The sequence below is a fragment of the Labrus bergylta genome, chromosome 6 (genome assembly GCF_963930695.1).
Source record: "Labrus bergylta chromosome 6, fLabBer1.1, whole genome shotgun sequence".
NCBI classification, from domain to species: domain Eukaryota; kingdom Metazoa; phylum Chordata; class Actinopteri; order Labriformes; family Labridae; genus Labrus; species Labrus bergylta.
The window spans coordinates 17719616-17735063 of NC_089200.1; the positions used below are offsets into that span (position 1 = coordinate 17719616).

At 40.0% G+C, this 15448-nt stretch overlaps 1 protein-coding gene across 1 annotated transcript in view; it reads right to left on the reverse strand.

Annotated features, from left to right (window-relative positions):
* The window catches only part of agbl4 (AGBL carboxypeptidase 4), a 257535-nt gene that overhangs the window by 157201 nt on the left and 84886 nt on the right, over window positions 1-15448 (reverse strand). Inside the window, exon 4 of the mRNA XM_020638952.3 lies at window positions 206-300. Within this exon, the coding sequence (XP_020494608.1) occupies window positions 206-300 (95 nt within the window). The remainder of the gene's footprint in view (window positions 1-205; window positions 301-15448) is intronic.

The following is a 15448-nucleotide window of genomic DNA, read 5'->3' on the forward strand; positions in this document are numbered from 1 at the left end:
ATCAGTAGGTGTGTGTGTGTTTGTGTGTGTGTGTGAGGTTTTGTGGAATGGCAACAGTACTATTGGACAGAGAAGAAAATAAACTTTTCCAAAGCTACTGAAATTTCAACAATGAATTGACCCTATATTGCGGGATAAAGATCAAAGCATTTCTGCATACAAAACTAGTGAAGAACTGTTCTCATTATTATTAATGGCCACTTACCATTTCGGCCTGCTGGTAGACTTGACGACAGGAGACATGCCATCTCTGTACAGGCTCTTGGTCTTGGAGAAGTTGACCACGTTGAATATGACTCTCTAAAATACACAGAAAAACATAGAAGACACATTAGAGCCACCAAAATATAGCCCAGTGAGGTTGACAAACATTCAAGCACTATGTAGCATTGTGTTTATAAGTAGGATGGCATTTTGTTTGTGTAGCAGTCAAGCATAAAAAAACATTTCTGCACTGGTTTCACATAATCTCTCTCTCAACAGTTAGCTATGTTAGTGGTCTGAGAAATAAATGTAAACACAGAAAGAATAAGGCTGTGAGTTGGAAAACAGAAGTTAATATTATTATAAGTAACAAGTATTTAATAGGGAAGAAAATGCATTGAATAAGTTTGTCAACACTGGATATAATCATAACCTAGTTTGCATGAAAACTAAACAGGGTGTTCGTGGTAGATAGAATCCAGCTAAATCTCAACTGTTTATTCAATTAAAAGTATAATTTGAGACTCAATCAGATAAAATGGAATAACACACATAACATAGAGCCCTGTGAAGTGTATTTATGATAAAAAATGCCATTAATTGACTCATATACAGTATACATTTTTTTTGCTCGTGCCCTATTATTGGCTGTAGTATATAAACCCCTCTAACTGCAAGTGACCCTCAGAGAAAAGTAAATTAAAAAAAAATTAAAAAAAACTACTATGGATAACACTGACAACACACAAAACCATGTCATATTAACATTACAGTCAAGAGATAAGGCAGCTTTAACATCCTGCAGATGATCCTGTGTTGCAGTAACAGAGTTGCCGATAAAAGGCAGCAGCTTTGAGGACTGCCTGCCTCTAATCTGGGAGGACATTACGGTTCCTCCCCAGAGGACTGCTGTCTGGCCCCCAAACATTAAGCTTTTGCCTGGAAGGCAGAAGTCAGCCATGGTCTCTGGATGAAGAATCTACTCTCTCTCTCCGCTAAAACAGTGTGAACACAGCCTCCCCCCCCCCATCTCTATTTTGAATGATTAGGATCAGGTGAAATGGAAAATTGTGAGTAGAGAAATGAATAAATATATAAATTTTAAAGTCAAATGAATGGCGATTGTAATACAGCAGCGAGGTAAATGAATCCTATTGATGGGGCATATCAAATTACCGACTAAGTCCAGGTGGTGGAAGTTAACTGGGTGCTACTGAAATCCTATTTCAGACTCCCCACCCTCCTTTTCTTTCTCCTTTCCCTCCCCCTCATCCATTTTTTTTTCTCCCCTGCCTAGCATCAGAGGAATGGGGATTGCGGATTGTGGCAAGCTGATTCAGACTTAGGTAAAATGACATCTAACTGATGTTGAGACTGGCAGCAGGCTCCTGTAGCAGGGAGATAAGACCATTGCTGCTGGCATTTCAATTACACTTTACTGCCCCGCACATCTGTTGCGAGAGCTACTTTTCAGCCTTTTCGCCTCAGGCAAATACAGCCTTACTCTGACTCCACTGGCTTTCTTTGACTGCACAGCCTCCTTCCTCATTCTTTATCCACAACAAATTCAGATTGTCTTCCTCCTTAGCTTCACTCTGCCCAGTGTTTGTAATCTATTTGTTCGGCCTGTTTAACTCAAAGGGAGTTCAGGCCGGACAGATGACAGACACACTGGAACAGAAAAGAAATAAGGGAAGCTGAATCGCCAAATGACACACAAGTAAAGGTTTGAAGAAAGTCAGGCAGAGAAGAAGGTACTATGGAGACATACAGCAGGGACACACACAAAGTGATAGATAATTAAGATTTATGAATATGGGGAATATATAGGAGACAGAAACATAAGCTAAGCAGGGTAAAAGACAAAAACCTGGTCTTGCCAGGGAAGCTAACATGGCTGAAAGTAGAGGCATATCCAAGCGTTAGTTATTCCTTGTGTTGCTGGTTACATTTAAGATATGCAAATTGTAACATGTTCTAAACATCGGATTCCATATAAAGTCTTTAACCTACAAGAGAAGACACACTTTGAGAAGCTTTGGGCTTGTATTGTGTTGTATTGCATTATATGTATCGGATGGTTTGAAGTTGTGAAATTGTGTTTATCCATATCAAGAAGACCAGTGCAATTTTGGTATTCGTTTGGCATGAAATTGTGCTTGTGCCCCTATCTGCTAAGACCAACCTTCTTATCACAAACATGTAAGCACAAAGATTCTTTTTTTTGTGGCTTTGGTGGACAGAAACTTGTGAAATATCATCACACTTCCATCTCGTTGAGCTTGTCTCTGTGACATTGATTTGCAAAAAAATGAGTTCAGATGAAACACACTTTAAATGGCAACTTTAAAAATCAATTATCTGCAGCCATTATGGAGGAAAAGGAAACGATACGCTTTCAATCTGTAGTCTTTCATTTGAGGAGTATGAAATATTTAGATGAATTCTGTGCATACAGAGAGCTTTCCGTTTGCACAATCATGTAAGCAGACAGACATGTAAACTCCACAGAAAGAGAATAAACAAATATGCTGAACTACTGTCAACAGGAGTCAATTTACTTGATTTGGCAAACATATTTGCAGAATGAACAAATTACTCCGATTTTTTTCTCTCTTACATAGAAGCAATATCTATGTTAAAATTAGAATCAAGCAAGCTGCTGTAGGGCCGATCCTTTACATAGTTAAAAGTTACACACTATTTGGACCAATTTAGAACATGAGTTTTAATGTGTGTATAGGTGTGCGTGCATGTGTGAGCACATGTGTGCTGCCCTGGAAGATTTAATTAGTCTAGGAGCAGTTAGAAGAGATTAACATCCATGCTGTCTGAGCTGTCATGTTGACGAAGCGTGTCAAAGCCTTCCACTGTCCTGATCGCTGCCGAATTACGGACTGGAACAGGTGTTTCTGCTGTGTCACAACAAACACACACAACAAAAGTGACAACAAACACTTGTAAAGATTGCCTCAAAGCCGAAGTCAAACTAGTTTACTTTAATAACTCCAAATGAGATGTTGTCAAAAGCAGAAACTGGTATGATGGCAGTAAACATATTAAAAAAAGATGAACCTCCTTTGACTAACAGAATCTTACAACATGCAGAAAATAAATAAACCTTAATGGTGCTATAAGGGAGAGTCTTACTCTCTCGCAGCAGCAAATAACTAAAATTTATCAGCAGGGACTTAATGAGGTAGTTGATCAAAATCAGTGACTCAAGAAATACTTCCTTGCAAAGCTTAAAAAAACTCAATCTAAGAATAATACTTTGTTTGAAAGAAGAAACATTTTATAGTAAGTGAAAGGCCACATGGATGTGTGCTGTAAATTTGTCAAACAGTCAAAAGGACTACATTCCATGTAGACCTTTAAACAGTCTAGTCAGCCAGCTGCAGGGCTTGGCAACTAAAATAGCTTCACTTGTGCCGCTTCAGGATAGGATTGCATTTAGGGCCAAACATCGTCTTTTGATCTCCATTGATCCAACGTGCGGCCAGATAGCGTTGCTTCCTGGAACAAGCCGGGATAAATAATTAAAGACAGCATTCTATATGTGTAGACCTCTGAGGAGAGAAGAGGGCACTTTGTCCTTTTGATGGGATGGTTGAGCAGACTTTATCAATAACGACCTGAAAAATAATTATGTCTGCAAAATGTGAAAACTGTAAATGACAAAACTATTTTTTTAAACCCAAACACTTTCATACACTTAAATGAAACAATAAATTGGAAGAATAATCAAATAAAAGAAAAGACAAACTGAAGGGTTTGGATTAGCATGGAGGAAAAGCATTGTGTTTAAATGTATGTATGTGCGTATGTAATATGTATGTAATAATGTATCCTTTAAGAAACTGAAACTGCTTCAGGGAATGATTACTGACCCTGGGTTTAGAGAAAAACAAAAATAAGATATGTTACTTTAAAATCAATTCACCACTGGGGACATGAGTAGTACTACACCACTGCATTTAAAATGTTGTCCAGTGGTTCAAATAAAAGACAAAAATAAAGCTGTAACAGGTTGTCCCATCGGATCAGGTAAGGTTACTGGTACACATCACCAAACTGGGGCTGACCGAATAACCTCGGCTACACAGCAGCTTCCTCACAGCGTAACAGCAGTGAGCGCTGCAGATCTGTGAGCTCTGTCCTTAGCCATCACAGAGAGGCAGGCTGATCGCTGCTGGCAGCTCTGCCTGTTCCTCTCTTGTTGTCTTTGATCAGTCTGATCACTGACGCACAGCGTGCCAACGGCCCCACAGTACTGGGTGGGGACTACCTGACACCACCAGGAGCACAAAATACACACACACACACACACACACACACACACACACACACACACACACACAGAGTCCAACACAGGCACACATAAGCTACAGCGGTTCAATGTAACTAACAAATTAAATAGATTAATTATCATAAGTAGTGTTGCCCTTAAATAAAGAGCAACCTGCATGTTACATTTTTTTTTTTTTTACAATTTTCATATTAAAATCAGAAAATGGCTATTGACATGACACACAGGGGGGAGGATGAAAGGTGATACTGTAATCCACAAGAAGTCTTGGAGAGTTTACAACACAGCACAGTGAATAAACAGGTGAGTTAAAGAAGAAATTATCAGGTTTATTGCAGATCTGTCTGCCTAGGCCTTTTTCAATTTCTGCGGGACATTATATGGGGAGCGCTCCACTGTGTGCGACCCAGCAGCCTACCTGTCTACCTGTTGTTTGGGGTTTTAAGTGTTTTTAGTTGTTTTCAGCTAGGCAGTGAAACTGAATTGCCCTTCTGGGATAAATAAAGTTGTCTTTCAATCTGAATCTGAATCTGTCTGTCCTGCATCATCTGTAACTCTACTCTCAATCTGTACCGTACATTCTAAACTATTTTCCCACACAATGATTCACTAAAGTCTCCAACCTGAAATGTGTTTTTTAAACATTGTTCTTTTTACTACACCATACAAATTTGACAACTTGGTATCAGTCATGGTTCAAATGAATTGCAGTCTTTCAAAGTGCATATTTAATGTCATGTTTTCTTATACATTAAACTTTCCAATAAGGTTTACAAGTACTTCAACGAAACTATTACAGTAAAACCATCGTTTAAAAATTGTTATATATATATAAAAAACCATCCATGGTTCTGGCTCCCTATATGGAGATATGATGCTATTCCTTACATTCTTTTAAAATTATTTTAATAAAAGTTGAATTCTGTACTATAGCTTGTGGCTAATTCAGACAAAAATGCTGCCCTTTCTTAAGATTGTTCATACTAACCAATAAACTGATACTGTTGAATCTAAAAATTGTAAAAACTTGAATTCAGCATCAACCAACATCAACGATTAAAACCCACCCCTACAATAATAAATGAGTGATCATAGTCTACTGTAAGAATAAAAAATAGTACTTCAGTCACTGGAAACTTCTTTATGTATGAAGTATGTCTTTATTTTGAGTTTTTCTAGTGTGTACTAAGTTACATTTAATCGCAAAATTCACTTTCTGGCAGATTACATTTCCAACTGGTTAGTCACTGGCAGATACTGATCCTTGTAGGCAGCTGTCACTAAAGTTATCACCTTTGTGGGATCGATGCTAGTGGGGGAGCCAAAGCTGCACACTAGGTGGACAACTATGGTTTATTTTAAGTGGGAATGGGTCATTGGTACCATCAGTTAAAATAGTATTGTATATTACTAAAAGCAAATTCTGAAAATGTGGAAAATTGTCAAAACCACAGGAATAAGTTGTCAAACACACAGAGCGGTTGTCAACAGACGAAAGATTATTTGGAAGATAAAATTAAGACAAACAGTAAGTAGAGTTGGATAAATAAAAGCCTAGCAGTTGTCAAACCAACGTTCTGTACAGTTTCCTGGGAAATGTGTTCAAACGTTATAGGTGTTACTTAAAAATTAAGTGTTTTAGATAAGCAGGTAAAGTCTCAAGTGCCTTCTTAGACACTTGTGTTTGTTGGGACTTATTTAATTTTGAGACCCATCTGCAGTCATCATCTGACGATATATGACTCTGGGGACAGAGTCGGTGCAACTCCGGTGTAACCTGCAGTTAGCTTTGCTTGGCTCATCTCTTGTAGGAGTGCTTATTATCATTTTCTGGTGAGTCTCAGTTTAACTTCAAATTGTACAGTATGTTACACAGAGGCTTCACTCTGATTTACCCCCACCCCCCAAAGTGTGGTTCTTTGTGTTCAGATTCTACATTTTTATTTAGAATCTGTAAATAGAGATTAAGCATCCTTGGATGTTATAAACTGTTTTAATCGATCCTGAATTTTCTGAAGAACTACTTTGTTGGGTACAGACATATCCAACCAAAAGAACCAAATGCTTGAGGTACAGAACCAAAAACAGAAAACTGCACTTTTCATTTAACGCTACCATAGCTTGGGAACTATTGTTACAAGAAGGGTGCTGTGAAGGAACACAATTCTTTCAACTATTCTTTATTTTAGATGCCACAATAAGTTGAATGTACATCGAATTCTACCAAATATTTATTGTAGCAGGCACTGAGAAGAAGAAAGCCTTTTTTGGCGGGTTTAGGGCGACTCCCCAGGGTGGCATTATGGCATTACTCGCTCAAGCAGGCTGGCTCAGCTACGGCTAAGCTCCTGTAGAGCCGAGTGACAGTGAAGAAGGTCACAAGTCAGCGTAAGGTGGGGCTACCAGAATGACAGGAGAACACTCAGGGGCAGCCTCAGCCCCATTGGGAAGGGACGGAGGTCACTGTGTATATGTTTAAGATGGGATACAGTGTGTGTGTGTGTGTGTGTGTGTGTGTGTGTGTGTGTGTGTGTGTGTGTGTGTGTGTGTGTGTGTGTGTGTGTGTGTGTGTGTGTGTGTGTGTGTGTGTGTGTGTGTGTGTGTGCGTGTCAGGGAGACAGGGGCACATGCATGACCTTGAGTTAAGGCTGCCATATATACAGTAACCTGACAGACTGTTCACAAAGTTGCAATCTCACAATGTTCAACTAAATGTCAGAATTGTTACCTACACAAGTGCCCACTGGACACATACAATACACACAAAAACACTTTACCAATCCTGTTCTGTGTTTGCTTCCCACCTTCTCTTTGATGCTGCTGACACTTTAGGTCCCCAATGACCAATGTCGAGTCAAGGTGCTGACACAAGAAAGAGGAGGATGGGACCTTTCAAACACATTACAGGTACACAAACACACAGACTGCCACACATAACACACAGACTACAATACCATACCCCACACCCCCCACCTACACACACCTGAAGGTAAACTAACCATACAACACAGTACTATTCCTAAAGTGTTTTTGTTTGTTTGTGCTAAGTCGGAGATGCCCCGAGGTAAAAGTGAGCTAATATGCGGGGGAAGTTGTGAGATACCTAGCTATTGATCCTGGGGGCCTCGAGTCCCAGCAGCAGCAGCAGCCCTTTTAAATGTCAGCTTTTAATTTCCTTCTCCCTCCTTCACTGCAAAAGATTTATTCAAAGCAGTGCTGTTCCAGGAGATATCAGATAGCACAGTGACAGTCTTTTAAAGAGCTTTTGTTTGGTTTAGGCATTCAAGGCTTTTTTTGTGTCAGACTCTTTTATTCCAGCAGAGGAGGAGGAAGTTTCTGCATCGGGCGCCGAGTTGAAAGGCAATCTCTCCCTTCCATTGTGAGACGATGTCCAACTGGAACTTCTTTAATTAGGGCCTCTCTCACACTGAGTGACAGCGATGGCCAATACCCTCTAGACACTGATGGAGGTCACATCTACACACACACAGAGTCACACAAACACCTTCACACAGCACACATGCACAGATAGATACACACATATAAACAAACGCCAAAATTGTAAAACATTAACCTTTTGTATTATGGGTGAATATTTCACATCTAACACAATAAACCAGCTGTGAAAGGCCACAGATAAACATTAGTTCACCTCTACACACCACGTCCAATGCCTTAATTTAATTACTGAGACACACACTGCACACTATAGAAACATCAGACGGTATTATAATAAGATCACACATTCATGTTGTGACTCCATAATGATTGTCTTCTTCTGTGTTTTAATCTGCAGTATGTGTCACGGTCAGCTATAGCCTCACTCGTCATTGTACAGCAACACTGCTATGTCTGTTTAATTGTCAGGGTGTTTTGACAGCTCAGTGTTCTTTTTTTGTCTTTCCACATGTGTTCTTTCACACTAATTCAAAGTTTCATTATATCTTGTAGAAATCTATAATAAAGATTAGTTGGGATATATGGATCAAGTATACTTTTGGTCCCAATCATTTTCCATGTATTGTCATGTTCTGAATCTGCCGACACCAAATAAAATCCTACACATGATTTATCTGAAAAAAAGAATGAATACCTGTAACATTAGATCATTTCTGTTTATGATATTATTGAATACACTTTTTTCAGTAAGCCCCATTCTCCAAACACAAAAGGTCCCGATTCATAAACTATTATGATGATAAGCTTAACGATCTTAATGACGATCATATGAATAAAAGTTTAACATTTTTAAAGTCATTATGCTACTCACAGACACATTAAATGCTAACAGCTGATATAAACCGCCAACAGTAAACAGTTTTTTATCTGATATAAACGGGGAAATGCTTCTCCAATGTTTGTGTAACTTGTTTTGCCAATTAGACAACACAACAGATAACTAAGCACTGGACTTGAGCAACAATGTGTGTTTGGACAGACCAGACAGCAGGAGTCCCTTTCACCACTTTCCCTAACTATTATTCTAAAAAATCTTACTCTAAGTGCACTGTACAGTCAGCTGATGTGAATCAAATCAAAATCAAAGAGTTCATTACCTTCTACAAAGGGATATTGTATTTCAGGAGCGGTTATAGAAAGGAAACGCAAATGAAATTCATGGTCAGTGGACGTTTTCAAATTACATTTCTTCATTGTGTTGAGAAAAAGTGCAATCCAGGCAGATTTCTCTGAGACAGAGTTATCATGAGCGTATTTGCAATCATACTAGGTGTATGTTCAACTGACTTGCAGATGTTAAAGAGCTGGGCCACCCCATCCTAAACATACAGTCAAAATAGCATTGCTTTTAAGGTCTAAAGTAGGTAACACAGGAGCTGAAGGAAAGAGGTTTTTACTGTTTGGGGTTGCACGCTACATGTTGTTGTGTTTTCTACATTGTGACGATGACAGAGCTAGCTCCATCCAGTCCACCTTTACTCTCTCAGACGCAGCACTGTTTCTGCCACAGGCACTCAGTGAGGGATGAACAGAGCAGCAGTAACAGCCAACTGCTGCACTTCTCCTCTTCCCTGCTTCCCTCACCCTCCACCCATTTGTCTTCTCACCTCCTATTCCCCCCTTCGCCTTCTGCTTTAAACATGGAAGAGTTAATTTGCTCATTCTGCAGGCAGCATCTCTTTCTATTTATCTTTCTGCTTGTTTTTTCCCCCTCGCTCTCTCTCTCTCTCTCTCTCTCTCTCTCTCTCTCAGGCAGGGCTGTGCTGTCAGGCCCTTACAGAGCAGTGGGGTTGTCAGGAGTGATGGATGACTATCAACCTTCTGCTGTCTTCCACTACGCTCCTGGGAGATTTACAGGCTCGCTGACTACCAGGCATGAAAACCAATCTCTCTTTCTCATTCTTCCCTCCTTTCCTCCATCCATGCCTGCCTCGCTACTTCCATCTCGCTCCCTTTTATTTCAACATCTTCTCCTCTGCCGAGAAAAGATTTCATAATGTAGAAATGTGTGCAAAACAACATTGAAATTCTTGTGTGGACAGAGGGAAGCAATTGCTACTCTTCAGGGTTATTGTGGATGTGTCAGAGGGGAATAGCGTCCATAGAGTGATATGCCTGCTCTTTGACAGCCTATCTTGCCCATCTTCATCTTTTCCACTGCTTCCAGCTCCCTTAAAGGCTTGCAGCACATGAGCATCCATCCATGTTCCTCTTGCTGATGGTAATTATAGCATCAAAAAGGTAATGGGCTAATTGCTGTCTCAAAGTAGTAATTGTTTTATTTTTCCAACCATTTTTGGTAATGATTGTTCAAAGACATTATGTTAATGCAATTTAACACTTTCATAATTATTCTTGCGTGCACTAATTGATGCTGTTGTCCAAGGATTTTCCACTAAATAAAGTTGTTGCTGGACAAAGCTTTCAAGGCTGTATGTTGTCAACATTATTTTCAGCACCCAAAGCAAAACCAATCTGCTGCAAAACATCTGTGCCATAAATATCACGTTCACTTACTTTCAAGCAGATTGACAAACACAACAAATTACACCAGACCAAGGTCAGAGCATAAATTCCTAGCTCCAGGACATTTCCTAGAGCAATGACACTTATCAACCCAGACATGTCAGCCATAAATAATCAAATATTAGGTCACCAAATTTCATAACCATTACCATGAGCACAACCTTTCAAAAACTGTCAGTGTTGGAAAGACACATTTGCATACATCTGCAAATTTGGAAAAGGAACCATGCTGGCAATTGAAATAAGAATAAGCTTTAATATGCACACAGTGCTGACACCACTCTTCAAAAAGAAGGTAATAGACATAAATGACATGTAAATGTTATTTAGATTGCCTTCTAACAGCATGCAAAGCAGCACTGTGTCTCACCTGATCAAATATTAGAATTTGAAAATGTGGCCACCACGATCCTGGGTGTGTGTGTGTGTCTTCCTGTGTCTGTTGGTCTGTAATGCATAAGTGTGCATGCAAACCTGTATGTAACCTCAACTCTATAATGATCTCTGGTCCTATCTGTCAGCTACATTTTACAGTGTAAGAGGTGAGCACATGTACAATCCTTTCATTGACACTCGGTGGTCTCATTAAAATCAAATCACATCCCTGGAGGAAAGCTGGAGGAGAAATTTTGTTCTCTTCCCTATAAGCTTAGACAACATGGCATGATGCTTAACTTTTGCTTACTTGGTCTTGTTAACTTTGTATCAGGCATGATGTACACATGCTGAAGGACAAAGCCTGATTGGCATCGCATACAAAAAGGAAGAATATATAGCTACTGGCCTGAGATTCAAGTCTAATCTGACATTATGCAAATGTGTGTATTTGGATGTACTTATATTGTACAACTTAATAGAATTTAAAAAACGCTACAAAGAGAAAAAGGGTACATTTTCAAAGCCATGATAGTGAAGATGATGCGTCGTGAGTGTGCAGGCTTCTTACAGAAGATTTTTGCCACCAGCACTGTTTCACGCCTGCACTCCTGTAATATCAGGCGTCAGAGTCAATATGGTATTTTTGTTTTCTAGCACAATCTGCATTAATTAGAAAAGCACCCCCCTTGGTCAGGCGCCACACTACTGCCAGGAGCCACAGGGCGAAAAATGAGTCATTTTGAAATGAATAATGGATCTATGTCTGCAGGGAGAGAAAAGGATTCACAGAAGTGTATGTGAGTGTGTGCCTGTGTGTGTGTGTGTGCATCAGTATTGACTAGTGCGAGGGTGTGAACCCTGTATTGAGTCTATAAATATGTCCTTGCTGGTCATTTTGCTCAGCCGGCTTCCAGATTATCTCTCCCTTCCTCCTTCATTTCACAAGCAGACGTGAATATGCAGATGTGGCGGTGCAGAGAGAGAAGGGTGGAGCAATAAAATCATAAATAAACAGGAGCTTTGGGGGTTTTCCTGCCACAGTAACTGCTGCCATTTGACCTCGGGCGGTCTATGGAGGGCAGGGATGATAGATCTGCCCTTCTCCGTCCTACAGCTGTTCACACATCAACAGCAGAAGTTCCAATTAAAATGTTGAAGTGGCGGCATCTTTATTGCTACTGACACTCCAGAGGCCTATGTGTCACTTCAGGCCTGGATGAGCTGATGAAGGAGACTTGGTGAAGAGAGAGGAGGTAGGGAGGTTAATGAGAGTCCAGTATTACTGCAAGCCCATGTTCTCAGTCTCCTCTCTCTGCTCCGCTGCCACAGGCCTTCACTCTGACACTCTGTGATATAACACATTCAGACTAATTTGAAGGCTTGCTGAAAACAGAACAAAACACGAGGTCAAAAGGGTGATGAAGGCTGTGTGTTTGTGTGTGTGTGTTTGTGTCTCTTTTCACAGCAGCTACATGACTGTGAGAGGATGGAGGTTGAAGGACACCGAAGCTGATCTCTGACAGTTGTGCTGTGTCAGCAGGAAATTATGTCACAGGTCAGTGTGGAGTCTGTGGAGGTGGGACAATGAGGGCGCTAACCCTACAACCCTGCAGGAAAAGCACGGAGGGTTGAAGGAACTAGATTCAGTATGAATGTTGTGAATGGCAGATGCCCCAGAAGAATATCAATCACTCTTAACACTGTCCAACTCCGAGGCTGACCCGGCCACATAGAGGAGTGAGAACACTGCAGGAAGGAGCATAGCCACACTGGGGTTCAGCAAGGCCTGCATCCTTTTTTTTGCTGATTGACAACTGAGAGCATTTAGCATATGTGATGGCCTGAAAGAAGCTGTTGGAGCCACAAGCTGTACTAGATATATAATCCGATAACAGGACCACTGTGACGTGTTAATTAGTGAACCACGGTCCTGCTAGAAGGATTTTGTTACCTTAAGATAAGTTTCTGTTTAGTCGAGTTCCATTATTCAAAGCTAAGCCAACCAGCTGCTTGAGCTAGCTACATGTTGATGTGAGGGGTTTAGGAGTACTAGATCTTGTATCTAAAAAAAAGCCTAATATTTGCTTAATTATAAACAGTTTTCTTCAAAATGTTACCTTAGGCAAGTGTACATCAACAAAAGGAACTATAAACTGTTTGTTCCATTTGACAGTTTTACATTTTGATGCATCACGATTAGATTATTTTTTCTAGAAAACCTCTATAGGTAACTCATTAGCTGCGTGTTGTGACATCGACTGGTCTTTCTTTCTTGCTGCTGGTGGAGCGACTGGAATATATATTACCTGAGTCTTGTTTCAGGTGCTTCATCCCAATGACACTGCATGTCCTTGTTCCTGCTAGTGTTACAGGATCATTTATTCCAGGACACTTTTACTACTCTCTGCGAGTGAAAAAGCACAAATCAAAACGCTGACATGACTATAATCATGAAAGGGGAACATAGAGGACACTGGAACATAGAGTTTAATCTTTTCTTGAAAATATATTTTTTATAATTTTTTATAATTGAATATAAAATTGTTTACTGGTGCCTGGTTGTAATGCAGTATAACTGTCAGTCGGTTGCAGTAGCGCATCTGTTAGGTGAGGGTTGTTTCTGCTGTATAAATCCAATGAAGAAATCGTGAAACAGACTGGAGATTATAACACCGAGGTCAGACAACTTCATCAAACAAGCACGCTTCCAAATCACTTGACTGACAAAGTTCTGACAAAGTAACAGTGTTCACAGTGTTGCTTATATTCTGTCAAAAAGGTGCAACCCACAAATTCCTTTCTATTTGGGTGCATCACCATAAAACAATAAAGATGACATGACACTGATTTGTATACATATCAGCTGTAGACTCTCTGTCTAGCAAACAGTTGCGGACAACATATGCTTCACCCATATAAGGTTACAGCTTCAGACACCTAAAGGTAGGAGTGTTAACACGTGGTAGACAGACTTGAATAATACATTTCACGAAGTTACCAAGATTAATGAATTTCATGAAAATTCGTACTAACAGCATCTGAAAGCTGTTCGCTAACCACCAGAAATAACAAAAAAAGAAGAAAGCAGTGGTGTCAGCCTCAGGTCGGATTTGAACTAGGGCCTCCATACATGGGGTGCACGCATTAACCACTATGCTAGCGGCGTCCCGCAATTTCTAATATGTCTAAGCATCAAGCTAATAAACTCAGAAGTTTTTTTTTTTGTTCAATTGCCAGTGACTTTCAACTATTCATATTCCTTGAAATGCACATCCCTACTCTACACAACTCACATCCTCCATGCCACCCTATTTAACCCATTATGAAGCAAATTTGTAAAATAATTAATTCAGTTGGAAATTTTTCTGGCTATTTGACTGTGCGACGTTCAATGACTTCAACTCTAGGAATGGTCCACCATGTCTTTTCCTGTGTGAACCTTTATGCCCTTTTTTTGATTAAAAGGCTTGAAAAAAGCAATCTTTTCTTCCTCCGGCTCAATAACTTGCACATGGTTACATGCCTCCCTCCTAGAGGGTGTTGGAAAACTTTCAATTTTAGCTGTTGTGATTTCGTTGTCTGCAAAAGATGAAAAAGGATCAGACTGGACAACAGTGCTGCATCTGCTGCTTTACAAGTAAGAGGATGATGGCTCAGAGTCAAAGGAAGAGCAATGGCTGAGCCTCCTAATGGTTCAGAGGAAACAGTACTACTGTGGCCATTTCTACAAGGAAATGGATCATCACTCCAGGGCATAGAGAGGGACAAAAGAAAGAGGAAAACAAATAAAGTCCAGATTTAATGCAAAGAGTAACCTTTGGAACATCATGCGTAACAAAAGTGATAGTTTTCCTTCAGTTGACTGATTACAGCCTGATAAGCATGGAAAACACCACACCCATCATCGATTGGCAGCAAAACAGATCAATAAAGCCCCACCAGCACACATGCCAAATAGACTTACACATATCCTAATAATAAAACACACAGCGTACTTTAAAAGCAACTTTAGGTGTTGACTTGTTACCAGGTGAAGCTTCAGATAGATAACTGGCAATATTCAGGATCAGGTCCATCTCCTGATTGATAAAACAGATGAAAATTCTCTGAGGGATTTTCAGAACAGGATGAAACATTTGCAGGAACAGGGGTTGGGGAATATAATCCCCTGGTCTCATGTAAATACTGTCCCCAATAAATAGTCAAAAGGCAGACCTGGGAGATGACAAACAACTTTGTTTGATGTCAAGAAAAGAATGATGTTGTTGTGTGCAATTAAATCAGTTCCATTTGTTTGGTTTGTCAGCTACAGTAAGCAGAGTGGAAATCATAACAAATCTAAGAAACAATAAGAAACAACAAAGTAAGTGGTTAAAGTCAGTTTAGTTTACATCAGTTGTGTTCAGTGGAGTTGAGTTGAGTTTGATTAAGCTCAAATCTGTTCGCACCAGTTGACAATCAGAAAGCTATAAGAAATGACAAGGAGCTGAACACTCAAAGAAACTTGAGGTTGACATCCCCGACAGACCACCACTACCTCTGGAACACTGACACTCAGAAAACTGTCAAAAC